Here is an 18,886-nt window from a genome sequence, read left to right on the forward strand (position 1 = left end):
GTGGAAGCGTTCAGGGTGAGGCCGTGAGGAACGGGCCTGACTGTGTAAGGACCACGGCTCCTAGGGAGCAAGATGGAGCTGCCAGAAGGTATTGAAAGAGCAGTGACATGACCTGACTTCACATTCAAAGGACCACTCTGGCTGCTGTGTCAGAAGCCACAGGTCAGGGCAAGAGCAGACGGGGAGCAAGTGGTCCGCGGTTATGGTCTTTCACATGGATGCCAGTGTGTGCTGGGACTGAGGCTGGAGCAGGGGCAGTGAGATGTGGAAGATTCTAGCTCTTTTGACAACAGAGCAGAGAATTTGCTGAGGCCACAGATCTCAAACAAGTATTTCCTCACATTACATCACCATAGTACGTGAAGAGGCCATGCCTGAACAGTAGATATGGCACTGACATAGGACAACCACCTCAAATCCTAGGAAATCTACCGCATTTACTGCTTAGTAACCAGAGGCTTCTTACCTGATAAATTGTCTCTCAACTTCTCCAATTCAGAAGACAGCATGTTAAACTCTTCTTCCTTTTGGTGTAATTTATTTACAGTTTCTATTTAGAATAAAGTTAAAAGTTTACTATATTTCATATTTAATAGGCTAGCTAGAGCTTGGCTGTCTAACAAGCCAATCAAATCATATGCCTGTGAGAGCTGAGAACCCAAGAATGCTAAAACGTCCCCTTGGGAACCATGTTGCTATCTGTGACCCTAAGGAGGAAGCAAGGCTCTCTCCCTCCCCCATGAGCCTCTCTGACAGGCTCCAGGCATGCCTTTTCCCCCTTCTCTCTCCTCCTTCCAACTAAAACTCAATAAAGCTAGCAATGACTAAACCTCAAACAAGATAATACTTTTCTCAGGAATACTTACATTTTAATATGGAACAAGCCTTAAGTCAAAAGAAACAAGAATTAATTGGGAGTATGAAACTTCAGGAAGCCAACAGAATCCAGCATTCCTGCGCACTTGGGAACTGCCAGGACAATGAGCTTAGACTACAGCAACATCTATTCTGTGTACTCAGCGGCCAGCTCCAGTGTGACAGTGTGACATGCCCTAAGGTGACCTGTCACAGCGTCATGAGACGTACCTTGCATACTTCTCTGAACAGAGACTGCCTCATCCGAAGCATCAGCAAATTTTTTTTCTTAAAAAAAAAAAAAAAAAAAAAATCAGATAATCAGAAGAGGGAGAATTCAAATGATAAAAAGCAACAGTTACAACCACAATAGTATCTACTTTGTGTTGATGGTTTTGTTTCATTAAAATATACAAGTACCAATTACTGCCAATGGTGTACTGTGCACAAGTGCGTGTATACATACAAGTGAGGCATGTGGCCCGTGCACGCGCGTGTATGTGTGCATCCCTATACACAAGTGTACAAACGTATCCATCATGGTAAACGCACACGTAGGTGTATGCAGGAGGTGCCTGGGCATGCTGGGTCACACGTTGCTTACACTCAAATAACAACTTCCTGTGCAGAAGTCTGCTCAAGACAGTAAGCAGAGTTCTGGATTTCTTGATTTCTGAGAATAACCTGAGAAATTTGACTAGATTCAGGTCTAACATCTTGAATCTAGGTCAGTCTCAGAAACTTTTTAAACTGAAAAGGTTCATCGGTCTCCTTTTCTACACATGATAACAGGTCAAGATAAAACCACTATTCTGGATGTCCTGAGATTAATTTTGAGCTAAATAACCCAGAGAATGTTTAAATGAGTATTTCTAACTAAGGTTACTAAAAGATGGACATATGAACCACAAGTCCATCAAAATCCACGGGATGCCCATCTGTGTTATTCCCAAAGCCAGATTCCAGAAGGCACGTGTTCTCCAAAGAGCAGAGAGAGGGACACTCTAATTAGGAAAAAAAAAAAAACCAAGGCATCCTGAAAGTTTAGGAAGGGGACAAAGAAAAGGGGAAATCAAAACATTTTCTTAAAGGATACCAAATCACAGAATGATGATTTCCAAGTCAACTAGGAAATATAGCTAATTATTGTATACCAGAACTGTCCAACAGAACTTTCTATGATGGTGTAAATGTTCTCTACTGCTCTCTGGCCACTAGCCACAGGCAGCTACTGAACACTAAAAATGTAGCTGGTGTGAGAGCAGAATTGAATTTCAAACTTTACTTTCTTTTAGTTAATTTATATTTATGTAACTATATGTGCATAGTAGCCACCATTGAAAAGTGCAGCTATATAATCATCATGAAAAAGTAGTAATAATTGACATTTAGATAAAAAAAAAAAAAAAAAAATCATTGCCAGATACAGTGGTGCACACCTGTATCCCAGCAACTCAGGAGGCTAAAGTAGGAGGATTCTGAGTTTGAGGTCACTCTCAGGAATTTACCAAGACCCTTTCTCAAAATAAAAAGGGCTGGAGATGTGTCAATGGTAAAATGCCCCTAGTAGGTTCAATCCCCTGTAACAAAAAAAAAAAAAAAAAAAAAAAAAAAAAAATAGAAAAAGAAAAAGAAATCATACACTTTTGTTCACCACTGTGATTAGCAGAGAAATATAGTAAGTGGGGATCAGGAAGGTACGTGGAAGAACTGGAACAACAGACTCTTAGTAGCTACTGTTTCTCTTATCTAGTTTCTCCACAGGTTTATGGTTTCTCTCTTCTATGATGCGAGAGTACCACAGTCCCTGTTCACAATTACCAGCCTTGATTAGATCAGGTTTTGGTGCAGAAGGCAAAGTAAGAGGGGAAAAATTGAGAAAAGATTAAAAAAAAAATCTGTTTCACCTTCTGGGATTAAGAGGAAATATGCAAAAGACATATTACCTACAGTGGAATACATCAAATTGTAACCAGTGGAGGCTGTGGAAGACCAAGAGAGCAGTGCTGCTGCTGCCCAGAAAGGTCACAGAGCAGGAGAGGAAGGCACAAGACAGAGCCTCAAGGTCAAGGAAACCTACAGTGCAAGTTGTGCAACTAGGAGGGTCTTCACGGTCAGCAAAGCTAAGAGTCAGTAACGTTCCAAAGCAGTGCTTTACCAGAGGCAGGGGACAGATTAAATGAGAAAAAGAAAAGTAATACCTACCATTACTGCTGGTTTGTTTAATCCGTTTCCCCTCAAGCCAATAGCTAATATACTCAATTTAAATAGGCATTTTGAAGGAGAAAAGAAATAGCTTGATCCTTCTCTTCATGGAGATTTTAAAAACAACAACAAAATTAGGAAATGGCCAGAAATCCTGAGAATCAGGTTCCCAATAGGTACTTACCAAAATATGAAGTTCTTTCTCCAAAGCCTCTTTCACTTGACTGACTTCACTCAAATTTTCCTGAAGGTTAGTAAGCTTTAGCTCTTGCCCCTGGAGCTCTCTGGCAATGCTACTAGCCTAACATACAGAGTTACATGGTATAGAAACAAATGAACAAAAGGACACAAAAAGAATGATAAGGAAAAAACAAAACAACTGTAAAAAAATTATAAGAAACAAACACAACAAAACAAAACTGAAAGGAATAAAAAGGTTTTTTTTAAATTCTAAGAAGCCAATGACCTTTCAAATAATCAGTTCTAGATATGATTGTCGAATGGCTATTTAAAAAAATTAAAAAATAAAAATGCACTATTTTTCCATACCTAAATTTGAGTACCAGCATGATCCAAAGCACAAAGTGCCAAGCTTACTTTCTAAATGAGCTACTTGACTAATTTACTTCCTGGACGTTAAAAACCTCAATGCTGGGGTCCAGCTCCACAATACAGCCTAACCTCAGCATGCACGAGGCCCAGGTTCGTCCCCATCATGAAGAAGCAAGGAAAAAACCAAAAACCCCGAAGACAGGGATGGTGGGTACATGGGTCTGTAGTTTTCCATATTTTTATAAATAAACATTTGAATCACATTTAAAAATCCACTAGGCAATAGCCATCAGAACTTGGCTTTCATTAAATCTTGATGTATAAAAGTAGCCTAACCATTAGTTACTCATTCTCTTCTAATTAATGTTTGTGTTTTGACTGGTATTTTGGAACCACATGAGGAGATGAGAGAAAAATTTCCTGCAGCTACTTTGTCACCTTCAACTCTGGTTATTAGTAACATCTGCTGTCTATCTGTCCTCACCTCCCACCATTTAACCACGACAACCCTTCTTTCTTTGCCAATAGAGCAGCTTCTCCTACAAAAAGCTCAGAGCATTCAGTATCAGTACCAGCACCTCAACCATGGCAGGACCAAGATCTATCTCTTCAAGTAGCCCTTAAAAATCAAGATACAGGGGGCTGGGGATATAGCTCAGTTGGTAGAGTGCTTGCCTTGCAAGCACAAGGCCCTGGGTTCAAATCCCCAGCACCATCAAAAAAAAAAAAAAAAAAAATCAAGATATATGTAACAAGGACAATGATTAAGAAATGGAGCTGGCTGATGTTTCACACAGTTTCTATGCCTGGACCATAAGTACATTTGTCTTCCCTCAAAAAAGCAGGCAACAGGCCAGGTGCAGTGGCACATGCCTGGTACAGACTGGAACTAAACTTACACAGAAGTTCACATCATAGACTAGAGATAAAGACATAGAGAAAGGGGTTGTGGCTATGGCTCAACAGCAGACTGCTTGCCTACCACGTGTGGTGCTGGTTTCCACATAAAAATAAATGAATAAATAAAATAAAGGTATTGTGTCCATCTACAACCAAAAATTTAAAAAAGAAAGTCACAGATAAAGTACCCGGGCTCAAGGAACCAAAATAGCACGTTCGGGCAGTTATTTTCTCCAATCTCCTCACATGAACCATAATTGAGATCCTCAGAAGATACCACATACTGTATCCAATTCAGAGCGCCACACAATTTGTTTTCATTAAATAAGGAATTTGGATGATGAATGACCTCAACTCAAAAGTAACATACAATGCAAAATAAAAAAAAACCAACAGAGAAAAAAAAAAAAAAAAAAAAAGATGGAGGACTTCGATACAAACCTTGCCACTCTCAGCATTCTTTTCAATCTCTAAATTTTGAATCTGTTTCTCAGCTGCCTCAAGTTGCTGCCTAAGTTTCTCGATTTCCAATTTACCTTCGGAACCGGCCTTCCGAAGCGCATCAAGATCCAAGAGCTTTTCTTCGGCAGCCTTTAGCTGTGATGTAAAATGATCAATGACCTTGGTTTGTTCACTGCATTTGGCTTGCAGTACCTCTATCTCCTTTACCTTTATTTCAGCTTCCTGCAACTTGTTTAGGGTGTCTTCCATTTCTACAAGGTGCTGGTCTTCTGCTCTGTCCAGTTTTGACTGGATGGCTTCCAGGCTGTTTTCCTTCTCCTTAATGACCTTCATCAGTTTAGACCTTAGGACTTCTAGCTCTTTAGCATGAGCAGACCGTTCAGAGTCTTGTTTGTTCTGTAAATTTTCTATTTCGTGCTGGTAATCTATTCTCAGTTTCTCTATTTGCGTCTTTAACTCAGCAAACTCTGCTGACTCTGTCCCAACCCCTTTGCTAAAGGACACCTTCAACTCCTCCATGGCCTGCTGATGGGACGCAATGGCAGTCTCCAGTTTGGACTTCCACAGAGCTATCACATCTGAATTCTCCTTGTTGGCATGGTCAAGTTTGCTCCTCAGGGACTCGTTCTCTTTGGAAAGCTTCTCTGTGGCTGTGTGCAGAGCCTTTATCTCCTTCTGATATGTCTCTTCCCGGGCCCCAAAGTGCTCCTTTAGAGAAGTTATTTCCCTCTGATGGTCAGCTTGGGTGACTTCTAACTTTTCTTGCCAAGAGCTTATCTCTTGCAAAAGGGAAAGCGACATGTCCACATCCCCAGCAGGCTTACTGGACTCCAGCCTTCTTCGGAGCTCAGCTACTTCCTGTACTCTCAAGGCTAGGTCTTTCTCTAATTCCATTATACGTGACTTTTCTGACACTGTAGCCACCTATTAACAGCAGTCCAAAGAAAAAGAGGTGATTTAAATAACAAATCACTGATAATTTTCTTTGCTCCTGAAGATGGTAAGAACTACCCTGTCTCAGTTGAGCTATTACAAATGCTCACAGGTGATGAATTTATCTCCCACTGTGATAATGGCTTAAAAAGCCCAATTCTGGTAGAACCAATTCCAAATCATAATCTTTGGCAAACTTCCACCTTTTGACATGCTAAAGACATCTAAAATAAATATCAAGTGTAAGTCACTCCAGAAATATTTTCTTCCTTTAAAGCAGCATAAATCAGGGAGGTACCCACTAAATGACAGTAAGTTAACAGGAACTTCTGAAGTTCTCAGACACACAGGCCTCACGAGGAAAGAATGTTTTTAAATTGGCCAATTTTTTTCTACCCCATTTCACCTAGGCTGTATAAATGCTTCTCTGCCAGATGCTTGTGGTTATGGAGCTGTGCCGTCCGGTAGGTAGCCATTAGCCAGACACAGCACTGAGCATCGGATGCGACTCCTCTGGGGTGGGGTGTGTTATAGATACACATCAGGTTTTGAAGACTCGATGGAAAAAGGATATATCTTGTTAATAATGTGCTATGCAGATTACCTAAGATTTTGAATATATTGGCTTGAATGTACTATTAAAATTAACTTCACCTGTGGCTTACTAAAAAAAAAGTTAACGTGGGTACCACAAAATTCATAAATTCTGTATATGTGGCTTATATTACAAGTCTATTGGATAGCACTAGTATAAAAGGTCTGAAATCATCTATCGAAAGTTTCAATGAATAACATAGCACCCAAACAGTAAAAGTCTCAACTGAATAATGAAGAATTTACTAATTTTTTTTAAAGCCAAAGAAAGAATGATTACTTACCTGTAGTTAAATATACATTAGGATCTTACAGATGGTCCCCTTTCTGGATTTCATAATTCTATCACCATTTTGATGTACAAATCGTGTTTCCCTAACCCAGTGGTTCCTGACTTCAGTATACACATTAATCATCTGGAATGTAAGTCAGAAATGCAAGTTCCCAGCTACTCCTACATGCTTTGATTCTATTTGTGTTCTAAAAGTCTTAAACACCCCAGAGCTAGGAAAAACACTGTCTAAACCTGTACCCTTTTAGTGGAAGAAAATGATTCCCCTGCTACCTGTTAGGCAGGGAGTTTAGTGCATGGAATGTGTGGAAAATGGTAGCTTCGCACATAAAAACTGACCAAGCTGGGAAATAGAAGGGAACACGTGTAATTTAAAAATATCAGTGAGTTCCAAATTTCAAGGACCAAAACTCCTCTGAATTTAAGACTCCTCTCCCACACTGCTTTTGTTGGGACAGAAAATTAAATTTCTTTCATTTCCTCTGGCCACCTATGTGGTTGTGATACTGACAGCGTGCACAAGAAAAGAGGAGAACGCTCGGGAGTCTGAACATGCACAACCACGAAACAGATCTCAGAGCTGACTAAAACTGCTGCACTTCGGGGTTACAGATGCTACAGGTTAAAGGTGTTAACTCATTCACATATTATTTGGGGGGGAGGGGGAATCTAAGAATTTGGTACCTAAAATAAGGTATAAAGCATTAATAAACCCCACTGCTGCAATGTCTATAGTAGAAAAAGTGTTAAATCCAACAGTATCGGCAATAGTTCTTGGTCACAACTAAAGAGTCAAATGGAGAAAATACCAAGTAAAGAACAAGTGAAAAAGGAATAAATAAGAACATGATTATTCTTTATGTGGCATTTTCATATATGGAACAGAACTTCTATTTCTCATTTTATTTGCCAAAGTCTGTTCCCAGTCAAAATTGTGTGTCTTCTTCTTTCACTAGTTTGAGACCATACAAATTCATAATTTTATTTATTTATTTGCTGTGCTGGGGATGAAACTCAGGTCTCCTATCCTTGCTTATATTTCTACAGTACCAGGTACATAGTTTGTGAACCCAATTCATTTGTTTAAAGTAATTCTAATATGCTTCCTGAGAAGGAATGGAGGTGATAATAAACTTACATGGGTCACTGGTTATTTTCACACTTGGCAAACCAAGAGTGAGGATCAATAATAGAAGACACACCTAGCATGCACAAAGTGCTGGGTCTGGTCCCCAGTACCACTGGGCAGGGGACGGGGGAGAAAACACAACTGTGGAAATGTGTACACTTTAATTTGAAATAGTTGGATAAACCATGGTGTAAGTGAATGCTTTCTTATCCATAGCAAAAAAGAAAGCATTGAAGTTGTCTGCTGCCAAAACTGCGATATGGGAGAGGAGTTCAGAAGTAAAATAATACATCTATCCTTACTTCAACACAGTCGCACTCAAGGGCCTGACCTCGTTGGTCCCTGGTATTTCCCAGATCAAGTCTTTGGTCTCAGGTAACAAAGAGACAGCACCAATTACCACTGTTTTCTCTTTTTTGAAATCCAAAATACACAAAAGAAACCTTCAGTTTTGAGGTTGAGAATATTTTCTTAAAAATATATTTATATTTTTAAGACTATATTCTTAAAAAAATAAAACTTAAGAATAAGAGAAGGAAGATTACTTGGTTACCTGGATTTTTAGATCAGTGATTTTTCACCAAAAGAAATTTCCACAAATACTAAGAATTTAAAAGGAAAAAAACAATGAAGATCCCAAATTTGATCAGAGAGAGTAATTTTTAAAATTTTAAAGTCAAGGTCAATCACAGATTCATGATTTAAAAGATACATATGGACACATTTTTTTTTTTTTTTTTTTTTTTTTTTGGTGCTGGGGATCGAACCCAGGGCCTTGTGCTTACAAGGCAAGCACTCTGCCCACTGAGCTATCTCCCCAGCCCCACATATGGACACATTTTTATATGTAAGTGACTGATTAATTCTTAGATCTTTCAGCACAAAATTATTTTCATAATAGACTCTATCCTGTGGTAGTAAAGAGCACAGACTCTGGAGCCACGTGGCTGAGATGAAGATCGTGGCTCCACTATTGCTATTAGCTGTGTGACCTTGGGTGAGCTATTTAACTTCTCTGTGCCTCAGTATCCTCCTCTGCAAAGTGGGAAAAATAATACTACCCACTTCTTAGGGGTGTGGTGAGACTGAATAAAACCTACAAAGCACTCACAACAGCACTTATCGGTGATGGTGACGTAAGCACCCTATAGGGTGCTTTAATATGTAAGTAAGTTAAAACATGACGAATTCCCTTGTTCCAAGGACCAAACCCAGTGGGGCTGGGGATAGTAAGACACCATCCTGTTTCCAATACGCATGTCCCTCCTGGCCATCAAGACTTTAATCTCCTGGGTGACACAAAGGAGGGAGAGGCAAAGAGAGATTAGCTATCAAGAAAAAAAAAAAGATATCAACAGGGTCAAAGACCCTAACTCTCATTAAAAAGAGCCAATGTTCCAATTTCTGGCCCCCCATGAGGTCAGGGGAAGAGGCAGGGAATAACCGATTATTTCGAAAATCCAGTAACTAAGAATAAGAGAACAAGAGGACAATTGACTGCTTGTGGTAAACCAGAGTGGTGGACTTGGAGGTATCAACACAGAGTTGTGGATATCCGTGTAGCTTCTGAAGTCTCTGGTCTTGATTCTGGCTGAATGAACAAAAGGAAGGGGTCTTCGCTCTCTGACAGAAGGCCTGACACCCACATCTGTGCCGAACCACAGCGCTATGCTTGTGAACTCCCAAGCAGGCGGCACCACCGGGTCAGGGCTCAGGTGTCACCACCCACGCGCATGGGCTGCTTCATTAGATAGTGAAAGCCATTACCCTAGTGTCTTCTAACTCCCTCTGCAGTTTGTCAGCTTTGGTCTTTTCAAAGAGCAGGCTCTGTTCAAGCTCCTTAATGCGGGCATGCTCCAGTTTGGTCTGCGTCTGTTAGTGAAAAGGAAGAGGAAGAGAACACAACAGTGCCACCTGACATGCCAGCACGAGCGCGCGAGCGGCATGCAGGCTGAGCCACCAGTACCTTCTGCCAAAGGATGACAAAAAGGGCATGGAGGAAGGAAGAGGATGGACGGCAACGAGAGGAGGGTGAGGATGGGTGCTGGGCACAGAAGGGAACGGTGAGAGGACGTGAGCTAGTCTGTTGAGAAAGAAAAAAATGGAAAACACACGAGGCAAGATGAAGTGTCAGATGCATGCAGCCAAAAATGTTATATTGATAAGTTTATCAGCACAAATTAGAATAGTTAATATTCCTCTCGCCTGCCATTTACCCTCCGCCCCACGATGGCCACTTGGCATTAATGTGTATGGAACTGACTCACTGACTTCAGAAAGCAGCCTGACCCTCAGAATGTCATCATTAGCACCTCTCCATGGAGAAGACAAGGTTGTGCGTCATCGAGTATTCAGCAAGTCTGCAGGGCAGATCCTTGCACCTGGCTACCTGCCATGATCAAAGGTCAAGAACCAACCTGAGTAAAGGGAATCCGAGCACCAGAGCTAAGGCAATCACGGGGGCAGGCTCGGCTCAGATGGGTGGGAGGACCAGAGGGAGGCTCCCAGCCACGCTGTCACACAGGACAAGAACAGAGCCACCAACACTAACCTCCTTCCAGCAAGGATTTTCTAAAGTCTGTTTCTTTCCAGGGAATGGAAATAACAGAATTCAGATCACAAAGAAAACTCAGTAAGGATTACCCTCCAGTCTGAAGAGGCCAACAAAGCAGTGAAGCAACTTGGGGAAAGTTCAGCTCAGACTGTTAAGGGATTACTTTCATCCTAAAATGAAGTTGTTTTTACCAGCTAAGCCATCAGAATGGTAGGAAATGGTGAAGGCCTTTGTGCCGGAGAATGAACTCCGGAGACCCCAGCATGAGTCAGGAGCTTACAAACTCTCAGATCAGATCACCCGGGGGGGACAAAAGGTAACCTCTGACCAGCAGGCTCAGGTGCAGGAGAATCTTGACCAATTTGAAGTAATCTGTGTATCAGTTCAAATGTGTCTCTCCCCACCCTCCTCTCCCACCGAGGGGCCATCAGAATGATCCACTGGTCAAGCCCATTGAGGAGCTGCTCTCAGCCGCTGCTGGTTACTCGGATTAACTTAAACATTTTGTGGTTCTTACTGGCCTGACTGTAAGTCTGGACAATTAACAGGCAATGAAAATGACACCAAGTAGTCCAGAGCGAACACTGGAGGTGAGTGCAAGTCAAGGCAACGGACACCTTTGCTCGTTCCCTTGGCACACCAGGGGCTCCAAGGCATTCTGGAGGTCACTTTGCTTATGAATCAAGCTAAACGAACCATCATGGATATTTAAAATGTGAATGGAAAACACTTTTAAACTTTCCACCTGCTTGGCTCTACCTTCAAAGACAAAAAAAAAAAAAAAAAAAGAAAATTCAGAACCAGTCTTGATAGTCCCCTTGGTCCAACCAGGGCCTCACAAAATCATTCAGTGTAACTACTTTGATAAGAGAAGAATCTAGTTCTAGAATTGGGGTCACCTTCAGGAACTGAAATCCGAAGAAAGAAGAAAAGGCAACAGCCCCTTCGTTCCCTGGACGCTGAGGCAGGTGTCCTTCGGGCGAGGAGTCACTGCCTGCTGTTTAGTGTGGTCTGCTCCCCGTTTGGAGATGCTCCTGCTGAGTGTAGCAGCTCCCCTTCCTGCAGGGCGTGCACACAGAGGATGGGGACCCTGCAGCTTTTCACCCCCAGCAGCAGGGAGCCAGTGATCCACCTCCATGTCACAGTCATGGAAAAATGGGACACAGAACAGGACAACCCTGTCTTTAAAATGATGGCCTTTTCAGCACACAAGAGGGTTGGTTTCCCAAGGGGAAAGTCCTGGGACAGGGACCTGAGAAGGAGAGCAAAGGCCTTGTGAGAAGCGCACAGAGAGGCAGGAGGGAGGTCCCATGCACACTGACACCGGAGGCAGAGGCAGCGGAGCCTGTTCTGGAAGCAGAAAGGAGACCAGAGCACTGAAGTAGCTTCGCAGAAAGGATCGCTTCAGAACAAAGGCCTTTTAAAAAGTTCCGGCTGGAGCTGTCTATTTCAGCTGCCAGGAAGTGGTAGGAAGAAAAATAATTCTTTGTTTTAATTTCACTCGCTTGTGCCAGTAAATCAAAGCGGAATGTTTTGGGGTTTTTTTCCAACTGGATGCACAGCTGGCAGGGCGCACCAAAAGCAGCGCTTTGGAAGCCACTTTGGTGAGGCTGTATTGGGTGTTTAATCAGAGGAAGAAAAAACAGCATGCCCAGTAGCACTGCTACTAGAAAAAGCTCCCTGTGATAAAAGTCAATTCATTTTGTGTGTGGGGGGTGGGTGCCGGGGATCAAACCCCAGGGCCCGTGCATGCTATGCAAACGCTCTACCACTGAGCTACGTCCCCAGTTCAGGGACAGTGTATTTGGAGCACAGTGTGGTCACTGAAGAATGCTGGCTTCTAGTTTCAGAACCAGCAACAGATGGGAGTTCATATTTCTTGTTAACTGCACTGAGGATGCTGGCCAGAGTGGGACCGCATGCGAAAGCATCGGTGCTGGATCTTGCCCCCAAGATCGGACAACTGGGGACCTTCCCCAGCACTTCAGTCAGCAGTCAGCCCTCGCAGGGTAATTCTATGAAAATTAGAAGACGTTAGGGATTAGGTGAAGGAGGCCAGATTGCCGGGCAATTTTTTTTTTCCTTTCAGCAAGTATTCTTTAAGCAAACACTTGCCTATTAATTAAGCAAGTGATTTTGTGGAGCTTAGTCATTACGTACAATTTCTTCAGGACACAAACATAATTGCTTTGAAAGCCACATGCACAGAAATATTAAGGTCAATGTCCCAAGGTCATCTTATGCAGTTAGTATTTGAGTATATCAATAAGCATTTTAATCTGGAATCAATCTGTGTTAACAGGGGAAATATCCACACAGTTAAGTGCCCTCTTACATTCTCAGGATCTTCAGAAATCTGGCTCTTTTGCTATCAGTAAAAAAATAAAAAAGTAAACAACAACGAAAAAGAGATCGAACTACGTTTTCAATATGTGTTAGAGTTTCAAGATAACTGATTAATTTCAAGTAAGTTTTTCAGAGAGACTATGCTAGCCCGTGCTGATACAAATATTTTACCTCAACCCTCCCCCAAACACTAGAGGCTACAATTCATGTGAATTAGATGATGACATGAGACTTCCAGTGAGACTGTGGGGTGTTTTTAAATGGATGAGAACGACACAAGTCAACTGAAGGAATGTGACTGTGTATGAAATGAGTGAGGAAGATGTTTGCATGATTATTAAAACCATTCCTTTCTGGACCCTATAAAACCAGAATTTAAAAAGTCTTCCCGTTGCCCTTTGCTGACTGTGAAGACATTTACTTCCAAAGAAACCAGAGCTGCTGTTTGGAAGGGCCCTGAAACAGCCTAGCATGGGCAGTCAGCGGACTCTAGAATTGTGACGGTGGCAAAGCCATTACCTTCTGAGAACCACACCGACCTGTGCAGCTTTTACTAAAACATATTACAAATTAGAAGAAGAAAACATCTGCAAAATTTGAAAAAGTTAGTAATTTATATTTGTACTCATATACCTGGCAGTGGTTTGAAAAAGCATCAAAACCAATTAATTCTGGAATCTAATTCAAAACTAATATGAATAATTGTGAAAAAGAGATAAGAAACCTGACAGTAAAGGAAAATTTGAATGAATTTTAAATATGCCATGCACGTAAACACTGATATGTAAAACTGTTCTTGCTTTTTGCTCTGGTTACTACTTTCCTTCTTTGTGTGTGGTGCTGGGAATTGAACCAGGGCCTTGTATGTGCTAGGTAAGTGCTCTAGCACTGAGCCGCAGGCCAGGACTGGTAACTCTTTAAAAAAAAAAAAAAAAAAAAAACTATTACAACATAATTTATTTCTTTTATAGGGTTACAAAAGATTTTTTCCTGTCAACTGAAAAACAAAGCTGACGAAGGCAAGAAATCCTTGTTATGGTCTATTATGATGAAATTAAAATGCTCTTATAAAAACCCCTTTCTACCCTAGTACCACACACACACAAAAAAAGTGTTATTTATTCATTTATTTATTTATTTGGTACTGGGAATTGAACCCAGGGACACTCTACCATTGAGTTACATTCCTAATCCTTTTGCTTTTTTGAGACAGGCAGGATCTTGCTAAGTTGCTGAGGCTGGCCTTGAACTTGCTATCCTCCTACCTCAGGCTTCTGAGCTGCTAGGATTATAGGCATGTGCCACCTGGCAAAAATATGCCATTTCTAATAATTGGAGGGACACATACAGTCTCACGTAGGATCATTTTAAATGAAGAACACACTGCCAGATCTATGACTTGATGAAGTCCAATTCGCGGCTTTGAACTCTGAGGCATGAGCACAGTGGTGAAGACTCCGCTACAACAACTGGAACACAGGAACTTCCTGCTCCAGGACAGGCACCATCGCCTTAGCCACAAAGCCCTGCTCACAGCCCCACCTGGCAAAGGCAAGGGTGCTAACCATTCTCTCCCGATCATCTGGCCACAAAGGTCAGTGGGCACTGTACGTCACCTACATTTCTCAATACTGGCACCCTTTTTAACTTTAGGGAGCTGGTAGGGTTTACCTCAAGATCGCCTTTGGTAATTGATTCTTCTTCAACCCGGAACTGAAGGTCCTCAACCTTCCTGTGGAATAAAACCGAAACAAAGCACTTAAGAAAGGAACTAAGGACCACGGCTACCTTGCAACCCCACCAAAATCTATAGTTGTACTCTGGAGAACTCAGGTGACTGTGAAAAGAATACCTCAGAATCCCAAAATAAAGAAATGCATCTGTAGGGCTCCAGTCTATAACTGTTAATATTCTTATTATAGGAAATTCCCAAGTTTTATTCAGGTACTAACTCCAGAAGGTATAAGGCTAAGATATGAGAAAAATGCCAGGCGGGGTGGCACACGCCTCTAATCCCAGAGGTTTGGGAGGCTGAGGCAGGAGGATCATGAGTTCAAGGTCAGCCTCAGCAATTTAGCGAAACCCTGTCTCAAAACAAAATATAAAAAGGGTTGGGAGTGTGGCTCAGGGCTTAAGTGACCCTGGGTTCAATCCCTGGTACAAAAAAAAAAAAAAGAACTGAGAAAAAGTAACAGTCCCTTGGTCACAAACAGAATGAACAGTGTGAATCTATTGAGATAAGACCAGCCTAGCCAGGTGTGGTGATGAACACCTATAATCCCAGCGACTGGGAAGGCTGAGACAGGAGGATTGGAAGTCTGAGGACAGCCTGGACAACTTAGCAAGACTGTCTCAAAATTTACCACCAAAAAAAAAAAAAAAGAAAGAAAGAAAGATCGTGGGATGCACGTTAGTGGTAGAGCACTTGGCTACGTCTGCAACGCCTGTGTGTAACCCTCAGTACCACACATAGGTGCACAAGGTATGACCAGCCTCAAAGGACATTGTCCGAGTATCATGGAAACAGGTTCAAGGCTTCAAGTGTTGTTCCTAATTTCCAAGAGAGAAGCCAAGAGAGAAACCAAGAGAGAGGGAGGCAGAATAGAAATCTCTGACATCATTACCCTATGTAAATGTATGATAACGCAAATGGTATGCTGTTACTCCATGTACAAACAGAAACAACATGTTTCCATTTGTTTACAATAAAAATAATTAAAAAAAAAAAAAAGAAAGAAAAAGAAATCTCTGTATTGTCACCTCCTATCAGATATTTAGGTGAGACCAGCAGGCTTCTCAGGCAGAGGTCCAGGTCTTAAGGTCTCCAGGGCAATACCAGCTCTGATCCAAGGTTGGGAGAACATGAAGAATGATTTGGGGGAGAGGCAATGGAGGATCCTGCTCTTTGACTCTAAAATGCACATTTTCTACTTTCTCACATTGTAAAATCTGACACTGGGCATGGTTTCAATCTAAATCATTTTAATGAAATAAAGTGATATTCAGAAGATTTAGAAAATCCAAGTAATGTCCACACTATGAATCCCCCGCACTCACATTTTTGTTTTTGGTGCTGGGGCTTGAACCCAGGGACTCACACACACTAAGCATGCATTCTACCACTGATCTACATCCCAGCCCCCACATTATGAATCTTTCCAAAATTGGGTATGAAATAAAGGGAGACAAAGTTCATACTCTTATGTGCAAAACAAAACAAAATTCTTCAAACTCACTGACATTTCTAGCAAAATTAATAATAAAAAAAATCCTATTCAGTTAAATGGGAACTCTCATCATGGCTTAAAGCACTCAAGACAACTTGGGAGCTGGGGAACATTTCTGCAGTCAGAGCAGTTCAGGGACAGAAGCAAATGGCACTCTCAATCTCTCCTTACAAGTCATTTTTTTGAATGCAAGAATGTGTCTCTCTCCAGTGAGGAAGACGGACCTTGGCAAAGCTGCATGGCCCTCACTCTACCTGGGACTATCCTGAGCAGGCAGTAATATCCTGTTATTAGTGAACTCAGTTGCTCCTATCAGAAATGACAGAATGGTGTAAAGTCCAACAGAGGACAACGTTCCAGAACCCAGGGATGATCAAAAAATTTCCATGCAGACACTTCTCAGGGGTCTTCTTTATGTGGCCTCAAGAAACCTCCTTGTTTAAGAACTAAATTTCTTGGTCTCACACCATTCAACATTTGATTTCATACTGACTTGAATAATTCTCTACTTGTTCCTAACACGAGAAATTCTTAAGGACTAGGATCTTACATCACTCGCCAGGCATAATACAATCTCATAAATAAGTAACTTGGACTAGAAAAGCTGCAGGTGAAGACTGGCTAGAATCACCTCCACAACGCTGACCAAGGCTATCCTCAGGAAGCATCTTAGCCTGCTCCAGGAGCTCAATACATGTGTTAATCAAGTCACATCTAAACGACTCTCAACTTCTTGAAAAAATCTACATCAAAGTGCAAACTCCAGCTACTCAGGAGACTGAGGCAGGAGGATCTCAAGTATGAGGCCAGCCTAGGTGATTTAGCAAGACTCTGTTTCCAAAATTAAAAAAGAAAAAGGGCTGGGGATGCAGCTCAGTGGTAGAACACCCCTGTGTTCCGTCTCCAGTACTGCCAAAAATAAAAACTGAAAAGCACATGCTCTTCATCTGCATGAAGAGTGGGATTTCTGCTGAGCAGTCATAGCAGTTATAGCTTTGGTTCTCAGGGTGAATAATGTCGTTGCTGGGAAATTTCTTCCTAAGATCACTTAAAAGGAAAAGGCCGACTCGACCTCAAGGGCAGTTAGGGGTCACCTTTTCTCCTCCTCCAGTTGGTTGAGAAGCTCCACCTTCTCCCTGTCGGCAGCTTCCACCATTGTTCGCAGCTGGTCCATCTTGGCTTCCAGCTCCAGGACATGCTGGGGAAGCAAGGAGGAGAGTGAATGGCCAAATTCTGACCCAGACATGGGCCCAGGGTACCTCCAAACAGTCACTAGTAAGTGTTACCATGCTGGGTGGGCATTACTCTAAAACCCTGGCCATGTCCAAAAGCTTTCTATCTGAACAGGTTACTCTCAGCAGCTTTCCGGGAAACTACGTGATGAAAAACCACCACTAAACCAACTAAGGGCAACGTTTAACCAACTCTCCTCTTTTCTGAAGCTGAAACACTTATCAATAATAACTGAAACACAGGAGCTACGATGGCTGCTAAGGTCCTGGTAAACAGTGCTTACCACAGGCAGCCCAAAGACCTGGACATAAAGACCAAAGGCTAAGGCAGAACTGAGAAGAACAAAAACTTCATCTTTATGATGATGGAAACTGGCACCCAGGTCACAGCTTTCAAACGAGCTCAACCAAAAAGCTGATTTGTGGTGCTCCCAAGACCAGCGCCTGGCTCCAAACACCAGGTGCGCCTTTCCACCTCCTCAGTTTAGGAACCATCACCATCTGCACAACAAGGTCAGCACCAGTCTTCACCTGGTCATGCCCGTCCCGGGCCAGGGCTAGCTCCTGCTCTATCTCCCCCACGTGGCTGGTGGCCTTGGCCACCTCGGCCCGCTCCAGGTCCCGCTCAGCCAGCAGCTGCTCAATGTGCTGCTGCTTCTCCTTCAGCGCCTCCTGGAGGGCAGTGGTGCCCGAGATCTTGCGGGCGTAGCGGGAGGAGGTTTCAGTCAACTGCAAAGGAAAGTTAGAGAAGTGAAGGGCCATGGCGCGATCAGGGAGCAAGCAGGGAGCGAGGCATGCATGGCGGGCGTCTCCTCCGCAAAGCAAGAGCGCTGCCCGGCTCGCGGGTTTGCCAGGTGCTAGGCAAGGTTCTCACCAAGAAAACAAGACAGCATGAACCTTTGTGATCCTCACATCAGCACAATGAGCCCATGGAACAATCCTGAAGGCGTTTAGAAGACCACATGGCTCAAATCACAGGCACTCTGGGCTCGGCTGACAGGGCCTTGTAGGAATCTAGAAAAATCCCATAGGACCCATTTAACAAATTTCTCTAGACTATTTCAGTCTGTGCTCAACAGTTTTCTTCTCATGATGACATTTTGGCCAATATTTTGATCCTTAGACTTGAGGCTGAGACTTTTTTAAGCTTCTTAATCTTCTAAATACCATTAAGATTGAAGAAGTCACCCTTGGAGTCACAAACTGTCCTTCAACTGATTAAAGAGCTGAATTTTTGTCAGAAATCTTCATCTTTCTTTCAAAAGGAACAACAAGGGAGATCTCACCCAGGAATCCAGCCACAGGCCCTGATCCCCAGTTGTCAGAGGTGATAAGGGTGAAAACTCCACCTTCCTTCACGAGCAAGTGGGCCTGCGTGACTGAGGGACGTCTTGGCATGTACACACCAGCAAGAAAGGAGGGAGAAGCAGACGGTGAAAAGGAAAGGAGAAGTCTACGGAGAAAGAAAAGTAGCTAAAGAAAACAAGCGAGAAAAAGGAGATGAGAGAGAGGGAGAGGCAACAAGGGAAGAGAGACCAGGCCAGGGACCTTCAGGCTGCCATCTGCTAAACTCTGCTGTTCACATCCAATCCTCCACCTTGGGCT

The 18,886-nt window shown here is 42.6% G+C and overlaps 1 protein-coding gene across 1 annotated transcript in view; it reads right to left on the bottom strand.

Moving 5' to 3' along the window:
• The window catches only part of Clip1 (CAP-Gly domain containing linker protein 1), a 114,039-nt gene that overhangs the window by 45,965 nt on the left and 49,188 nt on the right, over window positions 1-18,886 (bottom strand). The window contains exons 8-14 of the mRNA XM_047560846.1: window positions 17,813-18,010; window positions 17,144-17,247; window positions 14,494-14,554; window positions 4,954-5,898; window positions 3,241-3,361; window positions 1,087-1,143; window positions 467-550 (exon numbers count right to left, since the gene is read on the bottom strand). Of these exons, the coding sequence (XP_047416802.1) occupies window positions 467-550; window positions 1,087-1,143; window positions 3,241-3,361; window positions 4,954-5,898; window positions 14,494-14,554; window positions 17,144-17,247; window positions 17,813-18,010 (1,570 nt within the window). The remainder of the gene's footprint in view (window positions 1-466; window positions 551-1,086; window positions 1,144-3,240; window positions 3,362-4,953; window positions 5,899-14,493; window positions 14,555-17,143; window positions 17,248-17,812; window positions 18,011-18,886) is intronic.

Source organism: Sciurus carolinensis, chromosome 8 (assembly GCF_902686445.1).
Source record: "Sciurus carolinensis chromosome 8, mSciCar1.2, whole genome shotgun sequence".
Classification (NCBI taxonomy): Eukaryota; Metazoa; Chordata; class Mammalia; order Rodentia; family Sciuridae; genus Sciurus; species Sciurus carolinensis.